General features: G+C 44.4%; 1 protein-coding gene across 1 annotated transcript; it reads left to right on the plus strand.

Annotated features, from left to right (window-relative positions):
* Positions 1-1,845: 1,845 nt before the first annotated feature.
* prtga (protogenin homolog a (Gallus gallus)) lies at positions 1,846-23,888 on the plus strand. Its single transcript, XM_031569601.2, has 17 exons — positions 1,846-2,218; positions 2,316-2,449; positions 2,778-3,074; positions 3,243-3,402; positions 3,828-4,075; positions 5,855-6,019; positions 7,615-7,920; positions 9,166-9,354; positions 15,628-15,723; positions 15,895-16,081; positions 16,732-16,859; positions 17,611-17,781; positions 18,964-19,146; positions 19,475-19,598; positions 19,734-19,869; positions 19,970-20,080; positions 20,176-23,888. Exons 1-17 carry the CDS (start codon positions 2,019-2,021, stop codon positions 20,560-20,562), a joined length of 3,222 nt encoding a protein of 1,073 aa, XP_031425461.1. The 5' UTR covers positions 1,846-2,018; the 3' UTR covers positions 20,563-23,888.
* The last annotated feature ends 119 nt before the right edge of the window (positions 23,889-24,007 follow it).

The following is a 24,007-nucleotide window of genomic DNA, read 5'->3' on the forward strand; positions in this document are numbered from 1 at the left end:
ATTACGGTAAAGAGCTGGCACTACTGATAGGGTGATCATTGAAATCCATGACCTCATCATACAGCTTTTGGGATTTGCCTGGTCCCAGATCTTTTCTAATTGGAGAATTTTACTTTGCATCGCAATACAGCATCACCTAATGCAGCAGGCCCTTGCAAATAAGTAGATCTGACTGAACTGTCAACATTTGTACTGCATGTCATTGCTGTGATCATTAGCATTAGATATGAGATGTGAATTGGCCTTTTTATCCTTGGCAAGGAAAGATATACAAGAATGTCTAATTAGTGAAAATGTGTGTGTGTGGTGTGTAATGTGTGGTGTGTGAGTGCGTGGGTGGGTGGGTTGGGTTGGGTGGGATCATGGAGGAATTAGTGCTGGTGAGGTTTGAAAAGGAGAGCAAGAGGATTATTACCAAAACGACAGTGTTCCCTCTGAGGCTTTCCACATGTGATTGGGCCTTTCATGCCAGTGTTTACACAGAGCAGCTTGGGCCCTTTTGGTTGCTGCTGGTCATTCATCTCCTCTGGCTTCAGGCCTCGCTCATAGTATCACCTTTCACTGCCGCCTGCCTCTGCCCACCCCTGCTGCAAGATGACGAAAGGAGGCCAGTGATCTCTAAACAGTTGATGCTCTCTCTCTCCCTCTCTCTTCCTCTTCCTCTTTCTTTCTTTTATTGTCCTGAAAAAACAGAGAGTGATACAGCCATCAGGAGAATGAAGGAACTTTTAGTGTTCCCTTTTTAACTGTGAACCTGTGTGAGTTTCATCAGGCAAACTGCCTTGCAACACAATCTAACTGTCAGTTATAAGGGAGAATAAGGAAATCTTTGGGTGTTCTAGTGTTTCAGAGAGCCTGGCAGGTGTGTGCTGTCAGGTTGTGACAGCTGATCCCTCTGGCTCTGTTCTCTGCTGAGGTGAGGAGTTTATTAATGAGACTAGCGAGCCTCTGCCCTGTTGTCTGATTTGAGGCCACACTTTAATGTGTTTCAGTTTGAGGAAGCTGTGAGGGACTGCCAGAGGCTTATGTGTTTTCTGACTGTTAGTGCTCACTATCGGGTGTCCAATTTGGGCTCTGCATCTCATTTGGATGAGAGCCAAGGTATTCTTTTTTCAGTTAGTGAGTGAATGTACAGTCAACTACTTGGAGAGAAGAGTTGGGACTGGGCCTGAGGACTAGCTTACATCTGAGAACACGGGGGATTTCCCTGTTACCGGTGGTCCATTTAATGGTCATGTATCATCTAACAAACTGCTTTCCCTGACAGTAAGAGGCCAAGGTCAAAAAGCGCATTTGTTTTTAAGCCTACAGCACAAGCAGGTTCTTGCAGTAGCACGTACCGATTATAGCTGACAAATTCTGTCTTTATAATGAGTTTGTGCAGATTGTAGGTGGACATCAGGTTTCCAAACATTCCAGTTTTGCCTACATCTGGTGACTTCAATGTTTTCAGATTTTAAGTTTAAGTTTTCAGATGTGAGAGAATGTTTGAAATGGTTTGAATCTATTCAGATTCTTGTCACATGATCTGTATGATAGTAAATTGTCTTTGACCCATAACACTGTTCACATTTTACTCAGCCAAGATAGCTTTCAGGGCGATAATGTATTCATTAATTTAAACAGGCTATTGATATGATATTTCTGGAGGCTCAATAGTGGTACTGATTTCCATAAATGGCATTGACTGAAGATTTAACCTTAAGTCTTTTTGGTGCAGAGGATTAGGTTGATGGATTGGAATACATTCAACCTTAACTATCACATGATGGGCTGAGGACATCCCCAGAAAGGTCCTGAGCTAAAACATGAGTGATGATCTGGTTTATAGATCCGTGCAAGTACACTAGGGGTTGTCAATATGACTAATCACATAAGCAGTGCCCTGCTGGCATAAAAATGATGCTAATACATATTTAATTCAATGTGTATCCAGTGTGGGTGGGTTAGGTTTATTTGTTCAATTCAAACATCTATGACCAAACATCCCTGACTGTTTCTGTGGTTCTGACATACGCATGGTTTGTTGCATCTGTTGTAAACTAACAGTTTGTTCCATCTTTTCTTGTGTAGGTATTTCCCCCTTTACAATCCAGCCAAAATCAATTGTGGTCACAGAAGGATCTGTTGCCCGCTTCTCCTGCAAAATCACAGCAAGTCCTCCCCCAATCATCACCTGGGAGTTTAACAGAGTCACTTTACCCTTGGCAACAGAGAGGTTTGTCCTCCTTTTCTCCTGTTTTTTTCTTTTGTCAGGTGCCGTTTCTTCCTTACAGCATTTGTTCAGTGAGACTGATCACATGTTCTCTGTTCAGGATCACTGTACTGCCCACCGGAGTGTTGCAGATTCAAGGGGTGGGAGACAGAGATGCTGGTAACTACCGTTGTGTGGCCACTAACATCGCCAACCGTCGCAGGAGCACAGAGGCCACTCTAACTGTCACTCCAGGTGTGTGTGTGTGTGTGTGTGTGTGTGTGTGTGTGTATTGTGTTGTATGCAGGCACTCACTGAATGTGATCAGGCCTAGAACTCCTCATATGAACTTAATATCTTCTGGTGGTAGTTTTTCTTAAAAAAAAAGAGACAACAACAAGGGAAGTAACTTTTTGAAAATGCAGATAGATGTTACGACTATTACTTCAACTTTGCCATTTTTAAAACCTTCAAGCTGGCCTAGAGGCCTTATATTGGGCTGATTACATTGGTATTACTGTTCCCATAGATCAGTATTTTGCTTGACTGAGGGTGTGACGGTACTCGTTTTAATTCCCCACAGCTGCCGGTGCCCGACTTCCCCAGAGGCCTCGCATCATGGCTGGGCCCCAGAACCTCACCGTGTCGCTGCACCAGAGCGCCCTCCTGGAGTGCATGGCCACGGGCAAACCCAGGCCACTCATCTCCTGGAGCCGAGCCGACCACAAGTCCATCGACGTCTTCAACACCAAGGTGCTGGGCAGTGGGAACCTGATGATCTCCGACGTGAAGCACCAGCATGCAGGGGTATACATCTGCAGGGCCACCACACCTGGCACTCGCAACTTCACCATCGCTGTCGCCAACATCACTGTGCAAGGTACTGAGCTCACCCTTACTCCCTTGTAATAGATATCAGCAGACATTTGAACTCTTGTCTAATGTGAATAGGAATTACCGATTGGTGGTCAAATGGAAGAAATAATGGACGTTTCTGGACATTTTGTCAGCTTTCCTCTGATACTGATGAGAATGGTTTCTGTCCCAGCTCCCCCTTCACTGGTGGAGTGGCCGGAGAGTCTGACTCGTCCTCGTGCAGGTACAGCTCGCTTTGTGTGCCAGGCAGAGGGGGTGCCCACCCCCCACATCACATGGCTGAAGAATGGCGAGAGGGTCCACTCAAATGGAAGGATCAAAATGTACCACAGGTACAGCAAACCCCCCTCTCTCTTTCTCTCGATCTCTAGGTCTAAATTTTCAGCTAAGTGTTACATTTTACAAATCAGAGCCAGAAGGCGTGCGCCACTGATTCAGACTGAATGAAATGGTGTTCATTTCAAGTAATGAGGAACACAGCACGAGCAGTCTCCTGTAGAAGGGCAATCTCGCGTTCTTAAACGGGCTCATTTGTCTTTAGGAAACTCTGGAGCAATGAAATATTTATAAGCTTGCCCCTTCGGTCAGAGGAGAGGAGTTTGAATAATTTACTTTTGGCTAATGGCATTTTAGTTGATTTTCCTGCTGGCGCATCTGTCCCACTCTGTTAGTGGACTGGATCTAGAAATTAGAATTGCCCAGTGTTCTGGACCATTGGATTTGTACGTGACTTTGTGTATGTGTGTGTTCCTTTCAGCAAACTGGTGATCAATCAGATCATCCCAGAGGATGATGCCATCTACCAGTGCCAGGCGGAGAATGAGCTGGGCTCGGTGCTGTCCATGGCCCGGCTCATCGTGGTCATGTCAGAGGACCGGCCCAGCGCGCCTAGGAACACCCGTGCTGACACCGTCTCCAGCTCAGCCATTCTGCTGGCCTGGGAGAGGCCAATGTACAACGCCGACAAAGTCATTGCCTACTCTGTACACTACATGAAGGCAGAAGGTGAGTGAATGAAGGGAAAGAGAATAACAAGCTACACAAAGCTACCTGGAAGCATTTCCTCCTCAGCTCTTTTGATGAGTGTCTGTTAAAAGGGCAGTATTGATGTGAAATACATGTTGAGCCGGTAAGATTAATGGACTTTTTGGCCCCCAGGAGTTAACAGTTAACACCGTTGTGAGTCCACTGTGCTCCCACTTCCTCCTTGCCCTGAAAATGGAATGTGGGACATTGGCCATCTGTTGTTAATAGTTGGTTGCTGGGCAGAGGTCAAGGGAAAAGAATGACTACACCACCAAAGGATTAGCCTTCTCTACTTCTAGTCATAGTACAGCTGCCCTTAAAAGGTGCAGGACCCACTCTACAATGTGTATTCTTAGTTTTACATAGGCAGAGGAGAGACAAAAAACACCTTTCAGGAATATTTAATCCTTAGGGCATTTTGGAGTCCTAGCCCATTTGGCTATTAGTCTTTATGCTTCCCCAGTACCAGTTGAATAGTTATTGTTGCTGAAGTCAAATGACCAGTTAGTGGTGTGTTCAACAGTCAGTCATTCAACTGACTCTTACCAGTATTGAAAGGCACTGAATGTAAAAGAAACACCTGTCAAGCTATACAATAGTAATGGAGGGAAAAAGTCAGAAAATCACTCTTTTCCCTCATGAATGCCAGGCATTTGTGAGTGATTGTGTCCACTTAATGGGAAGTTAGCAGCACATTATTTTCCTATGCTAAAGAAAGCCTCCCCGTTTAGATTGACAAAAATGGCTAGGACACTACACTGTGTCTCTGTTGTCATGGGCAGAAAACATCGGAAATAAACGGCCAATCCATTGAAGGCAGGAACTAATTAGCCTCCGTGTTGAAGTGTGCTAATCCTGTGCTGGAGAGGCTTGGAGGAGGCCCAGGGAGCGCTCGACTCGGCCTGGAAGGCAGGCTTTGTCCTGCTCTCCCTTTTCACCTCAAGTCCAGCGCGGGGCTCACCAGGCACATTCAGGGCCCCCTAACAAGGCTCTCTTCTGTCTGCTCTCAAGAAGCCTGTTTACCGGGTCAGAAATTGGGCCAGGGCGATTCAGTGCAGCCAGGCTTTAAGTGATTCCTTTGTGCGATCTTCCCAAAGTGTGCTAATTAAAGTGCTATCAGGTGCAAGCTGCCTGTGTGGGAAAGTTTGAGTTATGGACCTGTTGATGACATGCCGACATGGCCAAATGTGGACGATCTGACTAGTTTGATTGAGTTGACACGTCTGCTGTATGGCGGCCCACACTCAGAGTGGCACTCGTTCCATGTTTTTAAAAGATCTTCAGAATTACTGAGAGTAATGATTCAACCAGAATGAGTGGCTTTCCAAAGTCAAAGAAATTATGCACTAATTAGTCTATCAAAAAGATAGATACTAGTTACAAGATGCAGGGGGCCAGGTCCTTCTCTTCAATCTCACTAATCCACATAAATCTCTCTGTTATTGTGGGGAGGCCTCCTCAGAGTCAGACCCCAATGCCTTTCAGTGGCCCTCAATTAACAACTCAAAAACAACACTCTCCTCATTAGCATTCTCAAGCACATTTCTTTCGTTGCTCATTTTTCAAAGGACCATTCATGATTCTTTAAGAGATATTGAAAAGCAAAAGTGTTACCAGCAACACTCTTATGTCACTTCCTGACTTTCAGACTTATACTTTGGAGAACTGCTCCGAGCTCTGCTGCGGATGGTGGATGGTGTGGTGATGGGTAACTGCATACGGTGTGTTTTGACAACAGAGTCTCTCTTCTCCACCCAGGTTTGAATAATGAAGAATACCAAGTTGTCATTGGCAATGACACCACTCGCTATATTATTGATGACCTGGAGCCTGCCAGGAACTACACCTTTTACATTGTGGCCTACATGCCCATGGGAGCCAGCCGCATGTCTGACCACATTATCCAGCACACTCTTGAAGATGGTGAGTTTGCTCATGCAATACACATGCACTTGATCATGGTATACATTCACACATTCCCTAAACATATATGTTATATACATACATACATACATACATACATACATACATACATACATACATACCGTATATACATTCACACATTCCCTAAACATATACACTAATTCTCGCCTACAATGTCAGGTAGTTCTCTGTTGTAACTGCTTTACCCACTTAGTGACAAATGATTTTCTGTGATCCATTTGGCTCTCTGGGCATGTGAACTGAGAGTCTGGATCTTTCACTGGAGAGGACTGATAGTCCCCTCAGCCCATTATTTTAAAGAACAAATACCAGCTGCCTTCCCCGAGCAGCACGACTACAGGCATGGTGGCCTGCTCTAATGGAGAAGGAGATGAAAGACTTTCAGCTGGTTAAACATTAGACTGGATGATATGTAGAGACCTGCCCCAGCCGAGTGTTGAAAATACAACCTGGTACTTAACTCCTGTTAAAGGGGTCTGACCTCACTTTTAAAATCATCCCAAGACTCCTGTCCTAACATTACACCTCTCGCAAGCACATTCTTTCTAATACAGAGAAGAATGTTTATGTCTTTTGTAAATCAATGCACTTGTTTTATGAATGTATTATTTGAGGAGCCCACTTGCTTTTCACTTAAACCTTTACCTCAGGTGTAGTCATATTTCCTGCGATTGACCTACCTTTATTTATGTAGGCTATTGATAGGCATTTTCTAAGGTTGATTAATGGTCAAGCAGTGGTTGATCAATCAGGAACAAGGTTTTATTCTTTATGATGCGCATCAAGGGAGAGAGGAAGGTTTCACAGAAGTGTAAATCATTAGTCCCAACCCTACATGAATAGGTATGAGAGGACTACTCTGGCACAGAAACTGCCACAATGCCACAGAGAAGGCAGAAAAAAAGAATAATAGTCTCGCTCTGACCTTGCTGGTGTCTGGAACTTTTGGAAAACAAATTCCACCACCAATCACAAAGTTCAGCATGGAGAACACAGACTTGCTGTTTGGACCTAATTATGAGACACACATGAATACAAGATACATAAGAATAGTGAAGAATAATGATAGAAAATGATAAAGAATAATGATTCTGATCCACAACCCTTCCACTATGGAGATCAAGGGCTATTGACCCAGAGTAAATACTAGAGATCAGTGTCTGTGAGTTTTACTCATAGAGTCAATCATAGAGATCAGTGTCTTTCTGTCTCATTTCAGCAGGTTCCCTTCTCCCTTTCTCTGTGTGCATCAGTTAGTATAGCGAGTGACCTGCCTGATCTTATTACTGAAAAGGCATGCAAAAACCATACTAACAACAACACAGTTGGTACTGATAAAAGGTTTGCCAGCATGCTAATTCATGTCTTTTGGTGCTTTCATTTTTTACATTTTTGCAGGGTCCACAGAACTATGTAGTGCATAGCCTAGGCGGCTAGTTTTGGAAACTTTGAAAACGATGAGTTGTAAATGATCCCACCGCTAGTTGTGTACATCACTACCTTCAGTATCTGAGCTAGTAACTGCTGTGGGGGTGTACGGGTCTTTGGTGACACTTCTCCTCTGTCCTCCCCAGTACCCCTGCGAGCCCCGGAGCTCAGCCTCACCAGCCGCAGCCCGACCGACATCCAGGTGTCCTGGCAACTGCTGCCACCCAAGCTGAGCCGCGGCCACGTCTCGGCCTACCGCCTGGCCTACCGCACCAGCAGCGACAGCGCCATCACCCAGCTGGAGCTGCCGGGCCACTACGCGCAGCACCTGCTGGAAGGCCTGCAGCCCGACACCATCTACCTCGTGCGCATCGCCGCTGCCACCAAAGTGGGCTGGGGGGAGCAGTCTGCCTGGACATCCCACCGCACCCCTAAAGCCTCCAGCACCAAAGGTACACCAACAGTGACACAGTTCTGAATGACAGAAGTCATGACCATAACATACAGTAGTTAGATGCTCATGCGGGTTAAGCGGATATTAGTGCTTAGACGATAACCTACAAACTGCACATGTTAAATAAATTGACATTCCTCCCTACTGTGTTTGGCATGTATAGATTAAGCAGACAAGAACATGCTGCAAGCCTGTAAGCCGTCAGCTAAGGCTAGGTTGACCAAGCCATATCGTGCACGTATATGCAAATGGAGGTCGCTTTGAAGTCCACCGAAAGCAAAGTTCATTGTGGGGAGAGGGGGGAAAAAAACAACACAAAAACAAAACAACGGCGAGAGCGCCAAACCTCAGTGAGATTAGTGTGAGTCCCCTCTCTGTGTTTGCGGCCCTGGCGGTGCTGTGAGAGAGGCCCATGTGAAGAGCGCGCTCTAATAATCTTGTTAAGGCATTGCATTTGTTGCTCAGCGACCTTTGCCCTGCACTGTCAGGAAACATGGGAATGGCCTCAGTCATGGGTCATAAAGAGAGAGACCCAAGCCTCCAGCAGCACAGAGAAGAATAGGGCTGTTTAGTGCCAGAGGGCCTGCACAGACGGGGGAGGGGGATGCTTCTCTCAACCTCCCCTAAAAAGAGAGTGCATTTTCTGTGGCTTCTCCTCAAAGCCAGTTAAGCGTGACATGCTAGCTGTGTGTCCAGAATGTGTAGCCTTTTTTTTTACTGGTCATGGGGTCTTTGCTGCTTGTGTTTGGCTGGCCGTGGATGTGCCTGCTGTAGCTCTGAAGAGTCGGTGGGTCTCTGGAGAGGGTGAGGGGACACTGGGAGCAGGGCCTGTTTTTTCCATCAGATAAAGCAGGAGAACAGCTGGGTGGGAGACATTCCTAGTTGCGTCAACAAGACCAGGAGCAGGAGCAGGAGTTAAACTCACTGTCAACCCCCGGCCTCACATTCCTACAATACTTTGAGCTCTCACATCCACCCTCCTGTGAGCCCCCCCCATGATTTTAGCACTGTCCTTCAGCAGTGGCTGGTATAGATGCCATGGAGTCTCAGCTGGAAGGTCAGTTGTGTATTAATGGTAGTACCAAGATGACACCATGGGTTTTCATGCAAAGAATTAAACTGAAGATCAGGGTGTTGAATTCCTCAAAGAAGGGGTTGAAATAACAATCATCAAATGATCTATTCACTGATGTAGGACCTGACACTGCTGTGAGTGACTAACTGATCCCCATGTGTTCTCCAGTGCCCCTGGCCCCTGTGCTGCAGCTGGAGCCTCTGAACTGTACCACCATTGTGGTCCATTGGAAACTCTCCCCAGGCAATGCTGCTGGCATCCAAGGCTACCGGCTCTTCTATCACGAGGAGAGCCAGACAGAGAGAGCCCCGATTCAGTTGCGTGCCCTGGATAACCACTACACCATCGGAGGACTCGGTGAGTGACTTGAGTCTCCCTGTGCCACCAACTGGCTGCTGTATTTTTTTTTTAAGTTGTGCATCTGTTTCAGCATCAAATTGGAGTTTCTCCATCATATGAATGATTGTAAGTCATAAGTATGTGTGTGGATGTATATTGAGCTTTAATCGGTATACTTGAAGTCGAACCTCAGTTAGATAAACTTCAGTTAACCTACGTCAACCCATTTCTGTAGAATGATCGACCATCTTTGTGTTGGAGAGAGAGGTCATTAGTTTCGCATAGAACAATGGGGGATCCTCCTATCAGGAGAAGCTATTGACAACAAAGAGCGCTGGCCTGATTGATTAAATCAGCCCTGCCATGGAAGATATGTGTCCCATCTCAGGAGGGCCTTTCCCTGTGAAAAGGGACCAGGACTCCCAGCCCGCCACATCCTACCCTCCATTGACCTTTTGACCTCCCAAAACCTGAATGTGTGTCCACCCAGCAGTCCTCCAATCAAGCTGTCCGGTCAAAGCAAAAAGGCCACAAAGCAGTGTCCAGGCTGTCCAGAGCGTGGAGGTCAGCTCTTTCATGCCCTGGCCATGTGTGCTCTAGGCAGCTCTCACGGCTCCAGAGCCAGTGGACATCTAGCCATCTGTGCTAGGACAGGGTCAGCCATGTGGTCAGCAGCTGAAATGTAAATCAGGGGAGGCTTGGCTGAGCACAGTCCAGCTCTGAGAAAGGTGGAGGAGGAGGAGGAGGAGGAGGAGGAGGAGGAGGAGGAGGAGGAGGAGGGGGAGGCTCCCAGGAGCCATAAATACAGTGTGAATCCTCCTTTTTTCTGTTTTCTCTCTGGCGGACTGTTTTTGTTATCCGTGCAGTGGCCATACTGTGAGGGGGACAGTGAGGCAGGCCACGGGGAGGCCACACAAAGCAGGAAGTGTTCACACATAATATAGTGATTTATAGGAAGCTGTTTCAGTATCAATATCATTATTTGCTTATTAATTAAATACTGAAAAGAAATGTCATGGCCTGACATCTAAAGGCTCTTTTAGTGGGTAAACCTGAGTCACCACCTGCTTGAACTGAGACATACATCTTCTATTATTAACAAGCGATGACCTGAGAACCTAACAGATATGCACTTTCTGGTCCATAGTCAGCTTTTAGTTTTCATTAGAGTCACATTGGACAGCCTTTTTGGTGGTCCTCATGGCAGGGCCTCCGTTGGGCCTGTTGTGGATGGAGGTGGAGGTGGAGGTGGTGGTGGTGGTGGTGGTGGTGAAGGGTATGGCGGCCTTACAGTCAGGCTGTTATTTGGTGGGGGAGATTTATGATGTGTTTTATGAGTGCTGTGGGCCCAGCCATTGGAGGGGCTCTCACATCAAAGCTGGCCATTGTGCTGCAGAACAGTGTTTATTGGTCAGGAGTGAGTCAAGCAAACTCAGACCTCTACCCGCAGCAAGAGTGCTGGGGACTTTCCCAAAGCCTCCGCTGTTTTGTCAGAATGTGTGTGTGTGTGTGTGTGTGTGTGTGTGTGTGTGTGTGTGTGTGTGTGTGTGTGTGTGTGTGTGTGTGTGTAGCTAATGGGACAGGTTTCCTGGAATAAATCAAATGTACCTTACTATCATGCACTTAAACAGTCCTATCTGCATAGATGATAAAAAAAGACACCATTCTAAAGGGGTTGCTGTCGGGGGTGGGGGGGAGATAGTAGGAAGCTTGTTGCTGAGGAACAGAAAGCCCCTATAAATACTCACCTAAATGCTGCTCATGCTTGGAATTCAAACTAAACTAGGCAATGAAAGACATAAGAAGAGACGTTTTCATTGCATAATTAAACTGTATATGAGATGTAGAAAGGATTGATGTGCTAGTCTGTAAAAATCCGTTACATAGATTGCTGCTCTTTCGCCTTGCCTGCTTGCCTGGGGTCTCTTTATAGCATCTGAATATTTATAGCGCCATAAAGGTGAAGGCCTCTCTACAGTAATTGCTTTGTGTTAAGTCTCCTAATATAGGGCCTCTTTAATTAAACTTGGGTGTCCTCATTCATTTGGGTCTGCTTTAATGTGCATGTTTACCTATATCTGAGTAGTCCATGGCAGTATTTGACCTCTGAGAGGCCATTGACTTTGACTTTATTTGAAGTGACGAAGCGTGACTTATTCTTCTTAATAAACCATCCTAATGTGAATACACTCTAATGAGGAGGATAGGTGGAACACGTGAATTGTTTGTAAACCCTGATCTTTGGCCGACTGTTAAATGCACCCAGCATCCAACCTGAGCCAACTGTCACACGATTAGCACAGCCGCTACCACAGGTCATAAATGTGTCCTCTCAATGCTCTTGATATTTTGATATTCCTTTTTTTTTAACTTGAGTTAAAATATTCCAGTATATCTTCCAGTATACATTTCTCCTCTACATGCCGACTCCATTGTATCTCATTAAAGTTTGCCCTGCCAAGTTTGCCACCTGCATTGAGACGTGTGGGTAATGGAGAGTAAACAGATTTGTCTTGTACAGTCGTAGCTCAGGGATGTGTCAGTAGCTTGTGCTCCCATACTGAGTCATGTTGAGAGAGAGTGACACTGCACGTGCTCTGCTGGCTCGTTCCATGATGAATGGCTCTTCCTGAGAGGAATATGAGCCGTTGTAAGAGAGCACTGCCTCAGTGGAGGCCTATGATAGAGTGTCGTTTCCCCTGTTTTGCTTGTTCCTCTCCTGGAGTGCTTGGGGTTAAACTACTGCCGAGCTTGTGGCAACCGAAGAACAATCTGAGATTTATTTTGCCGCTGCAGGCAATCTTATGGAGTAAGTGGTGTTTGTTCTGTTTACAAATCGAGTATTTCATGTTGGGTGTCAAAAGATAGATGTGAGATACTGGGGACATCAATGAGCTGCCTGGTTCGATTTAAACAAACGATGAGTTCATTGGTTATCTGTGTAGACAAAGGCCTCTTATATGTATGGACACAGAGGAACATATTGTCCAAGTGTGTGTGTGTGTGTGTGGGGGAGTGTGTGTGTGTGCGTGTGTGTGTGTGCGTGTGTGTGTGTGTGTGTGTGTGTGTGTGTGTGTGTGTGTGTGTGTGTGTGTGTTTGTGTGTTTGTGTGTTTGTGTGTGTGTGTGTGTGTGTGTGTGTGTGTGTTCTCTCACAGAGTAGAACAAAGCCCTGGCCTCCCACAGGATCCACACATGGTCTGTTAAAATCAGGTGACCACAAACAGCTCAGGAATTTCTCCTTCAATATGAAATGACAACTTAATTAATTAGTAATGTATGGAAGACATCTTTATGTGTATTTGTTTGTCATAGCACTGTGAAAACAGAACAGATTTTACATGCTCTGTTTTTTGAGAAGTATTGAATCCACATATACTAGTTTATATAGGGCCATTAGCAACCACAGCGTCTTTTATCTGTGTGTGGGATTGAGCGTTGTTGAATGGACTAATACATGCCTTCCTTTGAGAAGCTGGTTGGTTGTGAGAGGCAATCAGTGCAGTCATGAGTGACTGTGCAGGGTGCGGTGTGTGTGTGTGTGTGTGTGTGCGTGTGTGTGTGTGTGTGTGTGTGTGTGTGTGTGTGTGTGTGTGTGTGTGTGTGTGTGTGTGTGTGTGTGTGTGTGTGTGTGCCAGTTAAGTCCTATTTTGCATGATAAATATGCAAACAATTACTACTGTTGAATCCACAAATGGTATGCTATATAACACCATGTACATGAGTGTTACCACTGCCAGTGCCAACACCCAGTAAAATGTATATATATATTTTTTTCTTTCTGATATTTTTACATTATCTCATAGGGTGATAATTTAATCTGTACATTGTACAGTATATGATATGTAAGTCTCTTTGGATAGAAGTGTCTACTAAGTACACAAACCTAAACCTAACATTTTGTTTCTAGCTGTCCATCACACATTTGTTGTTTTTAATTTTTTTATAGCATTTTTCTGCTCGGTTACCCAGCTAAACTCCCTCTCCCGAAGCTCCACCTTCAGCAGGATTCAGCTTGCCCAGACTCCATGTCAAAGGTCATGGCCCAGATGTCATCCCCCCTACTTCTCTCACTGCGTAATTGCCCCAGGCCACCATGCAGAGGGGCGGGGTTCACTGTTGGGCTGGACTCCCTGACCACAACCCCTAAAAAGATGGAGCCTGGAATCAGACATAGGCTCCAGGCATCGAACCAGGCAATGATGACAGTGGCATTTCTTTTTGCGTTTCAATAATTCAACTATTTACAACTATTCAATAATTCCCCATTAGATATTCATTGATGTTGGAGGAGCGTGATGAGTTGTGCTTTAATTCATTTTTTAATTGTATTTAAAAATCTTTAAAATGATTTAGTCAAAGTAATGTAAGACTAAATATATTTACAAAAGTATACTTTTAATAAACGCTCAAGTTAGTTTTCATCCCAACTCCAGCTGCTCCTGCACCTCTCCTCCTGCACTAAACCGAAGAGTTCTCCCCTCCTCCCCATCTGTCTGAAATCATTTCTTTATCTTCACCCAACTAAAGCTGGGGGGTATTCTGGGAGAAAAAAAGGCTCAACTCGTATTACACACCCATGACCTGGAATTCCTAGGGAGTTTTTATCTGGGCCTGACCCCTTGACCCTGGGCTGGCTCCACTGAATCTTGTGGATCCCTGTCACTGCGCGCTCCCCCCACAGCGCCCCAACCTTCCCACAATCCCTCGGGCTCAAAGAGCAAGCTGATGCATGGAACACCCAACACCTCACTCTGCTCACGCTTTTTGGGCTTGCGGTCTCAGTTTTCCAGCTGCCCAAAAGGTGGCACCTGAGCTCTCGGAGGCGTCAAACTGACGGGTTTACACAGCCTCAGAGGTGCCCTGCTGTCTATAAGGGGTGTGATGCTCACAAGGCACAAATTATCTGAGGACATGCAGGTTAACTTATCTATGTCTCCAACATTATAGATGTGTTAATAGGGGCATTTCAAACATTTTCTAAGGACACGCTTCAGCAAGGACCTTTGAAATCACTTTTGAAAACTATTTACACTATTGGTTCTTTTTTTTTGTTTTTGTGTGACTTTGTGAGGGATGATTTCTGTGTTATGGTCTGTATTGACCGCTGCTTTGCACTGAAAGTGTGTGAGACCTGAGAGGATATTCATGCCGCTGTTCCCAAAATGAATCTCCAGTGTTGTGTAGCACTCTCTAGTGGCTGTAATGAACACTACAGGGTAACCTGAGTTTAGTGTTCACTATCTGGAAGGCCTCACAACCTCCAAGTACCCATAGCTGTATATCTTTCTCAGTAGGTTTACACTATTTGAAAAAACGCATATGTCAGGCTTTTGCAAAGCGTCAATTTGTTGAAGTCATTTTTACTTAATTTGTTTCTGTTTTGCAATATACATAATGGATTAATGAACAGGTTATCAGCAGTTGCTGTCTCCATGTTGGGTCCTTCCATTTCTTTCCTCCATTTCTTTCATGAAAACTATACTCCCTGTAATTGGCACACCGGATCAAAAACAGTAATTCTGTCCAGAAAATGGATATTTTATCATATTATGTTTTTTTTTTACCTTAGCAGAAAAGCAGTGTTTTTTATATTATTTGATATGATGTGGTGATATATGCTCTTGAGGTTTTCTGATCCAATGAGGGTTTGTAAGGGCACTGGCTTTAGCCGTGTGACTGACTGCCCCTGTGTTCCCATGGAGCCATTGTCCCCTGCTGCAGCCCCTCCTCCCTGTCCTGGAGGCTGAATGAGTGTCCAGTGGTCAGCAGAGGCTGGAGGTGCGGTAGGGGCACAGGGTGAAAGCCGTCCATTCTGCTCACAACTCACTGACAGAGTGATGGATGGGGTGCTCATCTTTTGTGCTGCTCAGGGAAGGGGGGTTGAGAGGGGGGGGCTCAGGGTGGATGGTTGTGGTGGTCAGGAGTTGAGCCCTCAGAACCACACATCTGCCGTAGAATGGCCCTCTGACCTCCAGCGCCCAGCACCCAGTCTCATCACACACGCACGAACACACACACACACACACACACACACACACACACACACACACACACACACACACACACACACACACACACACACACACGCGCACGAACACACACACACACACACAGACGCCTGAGTCAGCAAAGCCCTGCTGGCCACTCACACACCTCTCCGCTGTCCTCACAGTCCATTATGGATTCACATGCTGGGGTCATTATCAATGCATGGAGGGGGATGTTGATGGCCAAGTGACACTGTCAGCAAAATGTCTTATATGCATGTGTTCTCTATTTGAATGTGCAGACCCCAGAAAGAAGTATCATGTCAAGCTCCTGGCCTACAATTTTATGGGAGAGGGATACCAAGCAGACCAGACTGTCAGCACCCCTGGATGTGTCTGTAAGTTGCTTCCATTTGAGTAAATCATTATATCTAATTGTATTGTGTCGTGCATTGAAAATAGATATTGATATTGAGCTGTCAAGATGACAATGATCATTCTATTCAGTTATTTAGTCAGGCAATGCCCTTCGTCGTCACATACTCAAAAAATGTATCTTTCTTTCATAGCCGTCCGTGATCGTCTGGTACCCCCTCCGCCACCCCCTCACCATTTGTATGCAAAGACCAACAGCTCATCTGCTGTGTACCTGCACTGGGGCCGGCCTGCCTTCAGCAAGGGCCAGACTGTGAACTACACCGTCCGATGTAATCCTGTGGGCTTACAGAACGCCTCGCTGGTGCTCTACCTGCAGACGTAAGTGGTCCAGACGGGTTTCTCCTGAGACAGACAGGCAGCTATAGACAGGTTAACGTATCTATGTCTCCAGCATTATAGTTAAAGTTGTGATGATAGGGCCATTTCTAACACATTTTAGACATGCTTCAGCAAGGACCATTGAAATCACTTTTGAAAACTATTTACATTATTGGTTCTTTTTTTGTTTTTTGTTTTTTTGTGTGACCTGGTGAGGGATAATTTCTGTGTTATGATCTGTATTGAGCTTTCACTGTGTTGTGTAGCACTCTCTAGTGGCTGTAATGAACACTACAGGGTAACCTTTTATCGAGTTTATCGTTCACCATCTGGAAGGCCTCACAACCTCCATGTACCCATAGCTGTATAGCCTTCTCAGTGGCTTTATACTATTTGAAAAACTCTTATTTCAGGCAAAATTATAGTTAAAGGTGTGTTAATAGGACTTGAAAAGAACACGTGACAGTACTTGACACAGTGCGCATGTCAATAACAAGACAAACACTGAAATACCTAGACAAAACATCATAATGCCATTTCTGTCTACACTTAGAATAAATTATAAACCTGCACAAGATTTTGCTGCAGTAATTGAGTGTATGTCCTTGTCATTGTGGTCATCTGTAAAATACCTGGTCATGTTTTTGCAGTGGTGAACCGAGTCTGCTAGTACAGGACCTGGAACCCAACACCCGCTATGAGTTTGCAGTTCGTCTCCACATTGAACAGCTCTCCAGTCCTTGGAGCCCTGTTGTATACCAGAGCACACTTCCTCAAGGTGAGCATCATGATTCAAAATGACAACCCCCACCCCTCACGACATTGCATATGTAACAGTCTGTGCAATCAGTGGTTTAACTCACGGTCCCTATAATGATTAGATCCCTATTTGTTTGTTTTGCATTGTAGCTTGAATGTATTGGCTTGTGATATAGGAAACCCTATATCTTCAATTGTTCCCCTGAATACTCAGGAAATAAGATCATTGAGCCCCTAGTTAAAATGGACAAAAGATAGGATATCATCATTGATTATGTGGTAATCCAATTTCAGGTTGCTACTGATCTGGCGCTGAAATCAAGAAGCACTCAGATACTGTATTTGACCTGATTTAGCTGGCTGTTAACATGGCATAGTTCCCATCAGTCACGTACTCACAAAGCTGAAGCTGAGATGTGGCTTAAGTACAGCCTCTCTCCACTTCCCAAAAGGCCACAGCCATTTAGTGGATTTACAAATAAGCCTCAGCAGCACTACATTGATTGAGCATGGGAGTGTGCCAAGTGTGAATAGATCACAGCACTCCGGAGGCCTCCCGTTGCACAGTGTATCCTGCCATCAGGTTTCCCATCAGGTATCACCGTCGCTTAAAAGCCTCTGAGTGTTTTGCCTCGTATCAGATTTGAGCTCGGGTTGTGCTTAGTAAATTAGTAAAAGTCGTCGAAGTAGACTTCCTGCCTTTTCAGTCCTTAAAAAAAAATGCTGTTTTTTACAGACACAGTTCTCAACTCTCATCTCCTCTCTCACAGCACCCACACAGCCTCCATCGGGAGTGAAGGTGACGCTGATTGAGGACGACACAGCCCTAGTGTCCTGGAAGCTACCAGATGAGTCCAGTGTACCAGTGACTCACTACACCATCCTCTATGCTTCCCGCAAGGCCTGGGTGGCTGGTGAATGGCAGGTGCTCCAAAGAGAAGGTGAGGAGCGAGAGAGAGAAAGAGGGATAGAGAGAGGGAGAGAGCAGTTGCTGGGCAGAGAGGACTGCAGGGTGCCCGTACAGACCCCTGCCACTTGCCCCCTCTCCACACCACAAAGCCAATTGGAAATCAATAACTCATTTCATCCTACAATCCATCTCTTTATTTGTCATTCATCTCTTGTGATTCCTTCCTGCTTGTAGATAATGCTCTGTTGTCTGTTACAAGTGAAGCAATACATGAGTTCTTTGATGCAGAGTTGCATGAAAGTATGTGATGTTCCAGTCTGTCTTAGTAACAATTGACCACTGTCAAACAACAATAATGATATATTCTACTGACTTCTATCTACTATATAAAATGTTGCCCAAAGTCCTGCTTAAAGTTCTACACGAAGACCAAAAGAAAAATATCAGAACACAGTGCAAGACATGGTTTAACAAAAACGCATCTATAACAGTGAATTTGACACAACCTTTTGCAACCATACAAACAGTCAAAAGAAAAAAGGCCCACTGTACAAGTTGTGTTACTCAGGGGAAGAAAAACAAATATGCTGATTGGCTTAGACATGTTGACATTTGACTGGGCACATATCTGTGACACAGGCAGCTGCCAAATTTGGGAAGCTCCTGGAACTGCTGATAGGTTTCTAAGCAGCAGAGATGTAATTGATAGCAGATGACTCCTTGAAACGCCCGGCATCTCTGCTTCACTCCTGAGCTGTCGTTGTGGAGGGTCAAAGCTAAGGTCATCCACAAAGCCCTCCTACCTGGCTTTGGGCCCTCTGTGGTGTAAATCACTTGCAGCTCCATGACAGTTACTGTTGAGGGTTTGGCTGTGTTACAGCCAGGGGCTGGGTGGTACAGGGGGCTGGAATGGGCACAGCCTGCGATCTTTGACCCCCACTTGTTCTCTGGGCACGCTGGTCACAAATAGCTCCTCTACTGCTGGGAAACTTTTATGTTTTTTTTCCACTGTGCAGTAAACCTTGGTTTTTCATGGTTCAGTAGAACCATGGGAGAGAGGCACTTAAGTAACTTCTGGTTTTGGGACCACAGAGAATACACTGATGACCACATATTTCTCTGCCAGCAAGACAGCAGAATATTTCTCTGTGTTCCTGTAATCCTTTTTTCGTGTAAACGAGTCTAAGTGTCCCTTTCACTCTTTCATTTGCAGGGAGCATCACTATGGCTTTGCTGGAGAACCTGCAGCCTGGGAACATCTACCTGGTGAAAGTGTCGGCCTCCAATGAGATGGGTGACGGGCCATTCTCCAGTGCAGTAGAGCTGGCTGTACAAACAGATGGCTCTTCCTCCGGCCATGTCCCCAGGCGCTCACATGGCTCCACTCATGCCACAGGTCAGAGGAGGGTTCATGGAACAATACAATCTTTCAAATATCATGACCAGAGCCCCCTAGTGGGCTCCTCTGTGTAACTTTCAAGATTCTGTTCCTTAAACAGGCTGTAATTATAACCGGTGGTACATCAGACTCATTAGGTCTAAAATTCAATATCTTAGCCTATTGCTTAAATTTCCAGTTTAAATTATTTATATTGTAAGGCGGCCCTGTGAATAACAGATGTGCTTGCTGTCAGTGACCATGGTTCAGCTGCTTGTGAGAAAGGAGGTATCTTTCTACTGAAATGTGAGAGGACTTTTCTCATGACTAATGATGTGTCTTACAGCGTTTTCTGATGGGTTCTACCACCTGGACCAGAAGTCGATGACTGGCATCATCTTAGGCGTCTCTGTAGCGCTCACCTGCATCATTATCTGTGCCATTATCCTTGTGTGTAGGGGCAAAGCCAGGTAATTACATGGCCATTTTCAGACCATTCTGCTGTCAATACAAGTTTCCCTTCAATTACCTTAACTGGATTAAGTTGTAGGCCAAGACACATTCTTGATTGCCCAGTGTGTAATGCAATTATATTGATTTGATAGGAAATCCGGCACTACAAAAACTGTGAGACAAGGTGGTGGACAGATTCCTGCCCTCTCTCATTTGGCTGGCAAGGTTCAGGTTGAGAACGCAGAGGTTATGGTGCCCATGATGAGTGATCATTTTGTTGACGCCAAGGTGAGAATCAAAAATATACAATCAATCTTGCTTGTGATACTGTGAAAATGTGATACTTTTAAAAGCCGTGCAAAATTAATAGCAAGATTGTCATTTTCAGGGTGGAACGAATTTGATCATAAATAGCTATGGCCCTGTCAACACAAATCCTGAAGTGAAGAAAAAGAAGAAATGGCTTTTTTTTGAGAAGGAGGGGAAAAAGAAAAGACAGGTAAAAAAGATACATAATCAAGTGGAAGTGACACATTGTCCATGGTTAACAACAGTCTGTTGCATCATACTCTTTTTCTTTGTGCTACTACACAGAATCAGCGGAGGACCCAAAGCACATGTTCCTACCAGCAAGGGACCACTGTTCTGTGCTTTAAGGAGGAGGCGCACCAGCCCACTTCCCTGCAGGTTCTGTTCAGCTCGTCGGGAGACACTGAGGGCTCCCAAAACAGTGAGGGGAGCCACGAGACCGGAGATTCAGGCCGCTACTCCCATGACGAAATGGAGATGACCGATCTATCATCAGGACAAGGCAGCCGGCCGTCTTCTCTGCAGGGAGTGGAGAGTGGTGGGTCTGAAGGTGAATGTGTCCCTGAGGCTCCGTCATCGGACCTCGCTGTGGACATGGGAGAAGACACAGTAGGGCACTGCCAGGAGCAGCGTGAGGTCCCAGACATTTCCCACCCTGCACTTTCCCTCTAGCGGTGTGAATGACCCCAACACCCCATACCTCTGTCCCCGCTCCTTATCCCCCTATTCCTCCCTTTCCACCTCCCTCCTGTTTCGATGGACAATGAGCAGGAGGCCAAAAATCAAGAGGCTGCTCAAGAAGACTAGGGCTCTGGCTTCATATGTATGCCAAAGACCTGTGTTTATTGAATGTCTCCATTTTTCTTTATCTTCCCTTTTTGTGTTTGTCTGTTTGTTTAAATCTCACCCACCATGAATGTTTAAAAAGATTGTCAAAAAATGGGAAATATGACTGTTACATTTTCTGACATTTATTTAAGTTTGTCACTGGAGCAAAAGGGACAATGGACCTCCTTTTGCTGACGATCTACCTCAGTTTACTTCAGGTAAACATCAACTATGTATTTAATGTCCACTTACAGTGGGGAAACCCATTGTTATAACAATTGATACTTCCTGATAGCAATAATTTGCTTCAATTAGCTTAGAGTTGTCTTCTGTCTTTCTGTGCTTTTTTTTTTTTTTCGAAGGATGGGATTGTAAGTGCACTGCATTTCCTTGTTTTATTTCTCAAGTCAGCACAGTACTAGTGTACTAATGTAGATTATTCAGATGAATGCTCTCAGGTATATAATAATATTTTCGTCTACATTCTGCTGCATTATGAAGAAACCCAGGAGTGTTCAGTTTACCTTATTTGAAGCCTTCACATTTCAAGAATTTCCAAAGATGGAATAATGCTGCATTATGTTTTTTTATGTATCTGGAAGTGCATATGCCTTTACAATCCCTGTTTTATACTACCTCGTTTTAAGCATTTTTTGTATTGTTTTTTTTTCTTCCTTAACTCAGGGAAAAAGGTTTAGTACATTTGAAGAAACCATGTGTTTTCTGATGTTCCATGGTTGATTGACAGGGTATCATCTTTGAGCTGAACTGCTCATCATAGTTGGATTAGTTGCCATAGGTCTGTTATGTATGTTTCTCAAGATTTTTGTGCCAGTATCAGTTCAGAGCCTTGTGATACCCTTCTCACAGGTGGAAAAGCCTTTTTATTAAGGATTATATGGCTGTTCTATGGCAGGTGTTCATTGTTTTATTGATTTTTATTATTTTGTTTAGTAGGGATCTTACCAATACAGCTATGTTGTTGTACGCAACACAGCTACCCTTAAAACCTTTAAAATGGCCTTAATGTGGATCGAGTTCCTTGGATTTCAGAGCTAGGAAGCACAGTTTGCTTACCAAAGATTATTTTGAGGGGACTCTTTCACACATGGGGATGAGAGATGAGTGAGGAATGATTGTTGTTAACCAGTGAACCAGTTAATGAGTGGAATCAGTGAAATGGAAGTGAAGAATGGATTGAACACCAAAAAACTTTAACAATATAAGATATATATTTTTTCTTGACTTTTATGTACTGCTGAGTACATTCTCTAGTTACTTTAGTTCTTGAAATAGTCAGTACTATTTTAGAGTAGGAACATGAGTTTAGCACTTGTCTCTCAGATTAGTTTCAGTTTGTAGATCGCAATGTCGGTGTGCAACGGTGACTGATGCTATAGCCCAAAGAGTCGTTTGCTTCTTCAGTTTTTTTTTTCCTACTGGTCTTTAGGAATATCCTCAGGCTAGACCAAAGATGGAATGCAGTGGCCTGTGGATCAGCAAAGATGCTGCTTTTTGAACAATTAAATGCCTTGCACATTTGTGCCCCCATTCTGTGACCAAATGAGTTGAGATGCGGGTAATCTCCCACAAAGTGCTCCTGGGGTGTAGGGTACATGATGATGTAAAGGGATAATCGATTAATCGGAGTGCAAAACAACCAACTAGTCCAGATTGGTTTCCTCCAAAGAGATGTTGCTAGTATGACAGGATGTGTTTGTATTATAGGAGAAAATGATATGCAGAGGTATGTATTATATTGTATTTCCTGCCCAACGTTGCATCATTCTTTTCAATCAGAGGAGACCAGTGGTCACTGAAGGCCATGCTTAAATCAGAGCGACACAATCAGTTTTATTTTCATTTGAAAAGCAAACGATATAAACCAAAGATTTTAGAGTCACCGTTGCACATTGGCAAATAATCAGGTTAGCCTTTTGTCCTTGCATGATGTTTAATCATTCTCCCAACATGTTCTACAGCTGTAATTCCGTACCTTCTGTATGCAGTAAATGGCTATAGACACACTACTGAGACACCTCAAGGAAAGTCATACATGGTTGTGATTTTATGTTATCATTATGACATGTCAGTTCAGCTAACAGCAGTTTGCGTCTACTCTGTGTCTTTTTTACTGTTTTCTCACTGGAGGAGAAACTTTTTTTATGCTAGTAGGGGACACCGATAACCTCCCTTTGCAGTACCGACTGAATTTAATGTTTGCCTAGCTCTGCCTGAAATGTTGATTATAATGTGAATACCTCTTCAAGTGTTGCAGGTGAATATTAATCTGGAAAGCTGTGCTAAAGTTTTACATTCATATTGTATATGGAATTTTTGTTTGTTTTGCTCTTTTATTGGCAAGTGTATTCCACTGCATCATCTTAGTTTATGTTGTCTGTGGTCCAATGGTACTCTTTACTAAAATAATATAGGAAAATGAATTCAACACACTGTTTGGCAATTTAAGCTGATCAGTTAGTTGCAGAGATTATCTCATTCTTCTTCTGTTGTTATTGATAACTTTACTCTGGTAATGTCTCCATACTCTCCAAAACACTCAGGCATGTGTAGTAATACAAATGTAGTTTTGAACAAGACACTTAACTCAGGGATATCAACTGCGCAGTAGAGATGTGACCCAGACATTGTGAGATTGTAATGCCCAGTAAAAGTAAGCAGTGTTACATGGTTCTCAGAGAAATGAGTGATGCCGATCACTCCAGCTATGTGATTCTGAATTGTGTTCATTTTTGTTTGTTTCATTTTGTTCTTTTCTTAAATATGTGACTGTAGGGATGAGGCGAAGGCTCTTGTGTGAGCATTGATTCTACACTGCTCTGTCGCCTGCGTTGCCTCTGCTGTCACACTACGTGTGTAAAGGCGGTTCTGGTGTACATGTGTAATGGCAAAGCAACAATGGGCTATATACGATTTCACTCAGGGGACCCATGAATGTCTTCTGCTGCCACATAAAACTTGCACCGGCCTTGAAAATGAATGTACCTGTTGTAACTGTTACTTGTTTATGTTATGTTGTCATTTTTTCCTGGTCGTTCACAAGAACTATCAACTTTTTGGAAGGTGTTCCAGTGTGTTTTCTGTATAATGACAGTGTTCATGCCAAAATATTATGTCTAATAAAAGCCAAGAATGATTTGAACCTTTAATATCAACTACACTGGTTTCAATTCAGGCCAAATTCAAATGATTGCCTACTTATGTGTTTGTAACACTATTAACCTATAGGCTACTGATGTCATGGGGATATGTGTAATGGGAGTGTGGT

Source organism: Clupea harengus, chromosome 6 (assembly GCF_900700415.2).
Source record: "Clupea harengus chromosome 6, Ch_v2.0.2, whole genome shotgun sequence".
Classification (NCBI taxonomy): Eukaryota; Metazoa; Chordata; class Actinopteri; order Clupeiformes; family Clupeidae; genus Clupea; species Clupea harengus.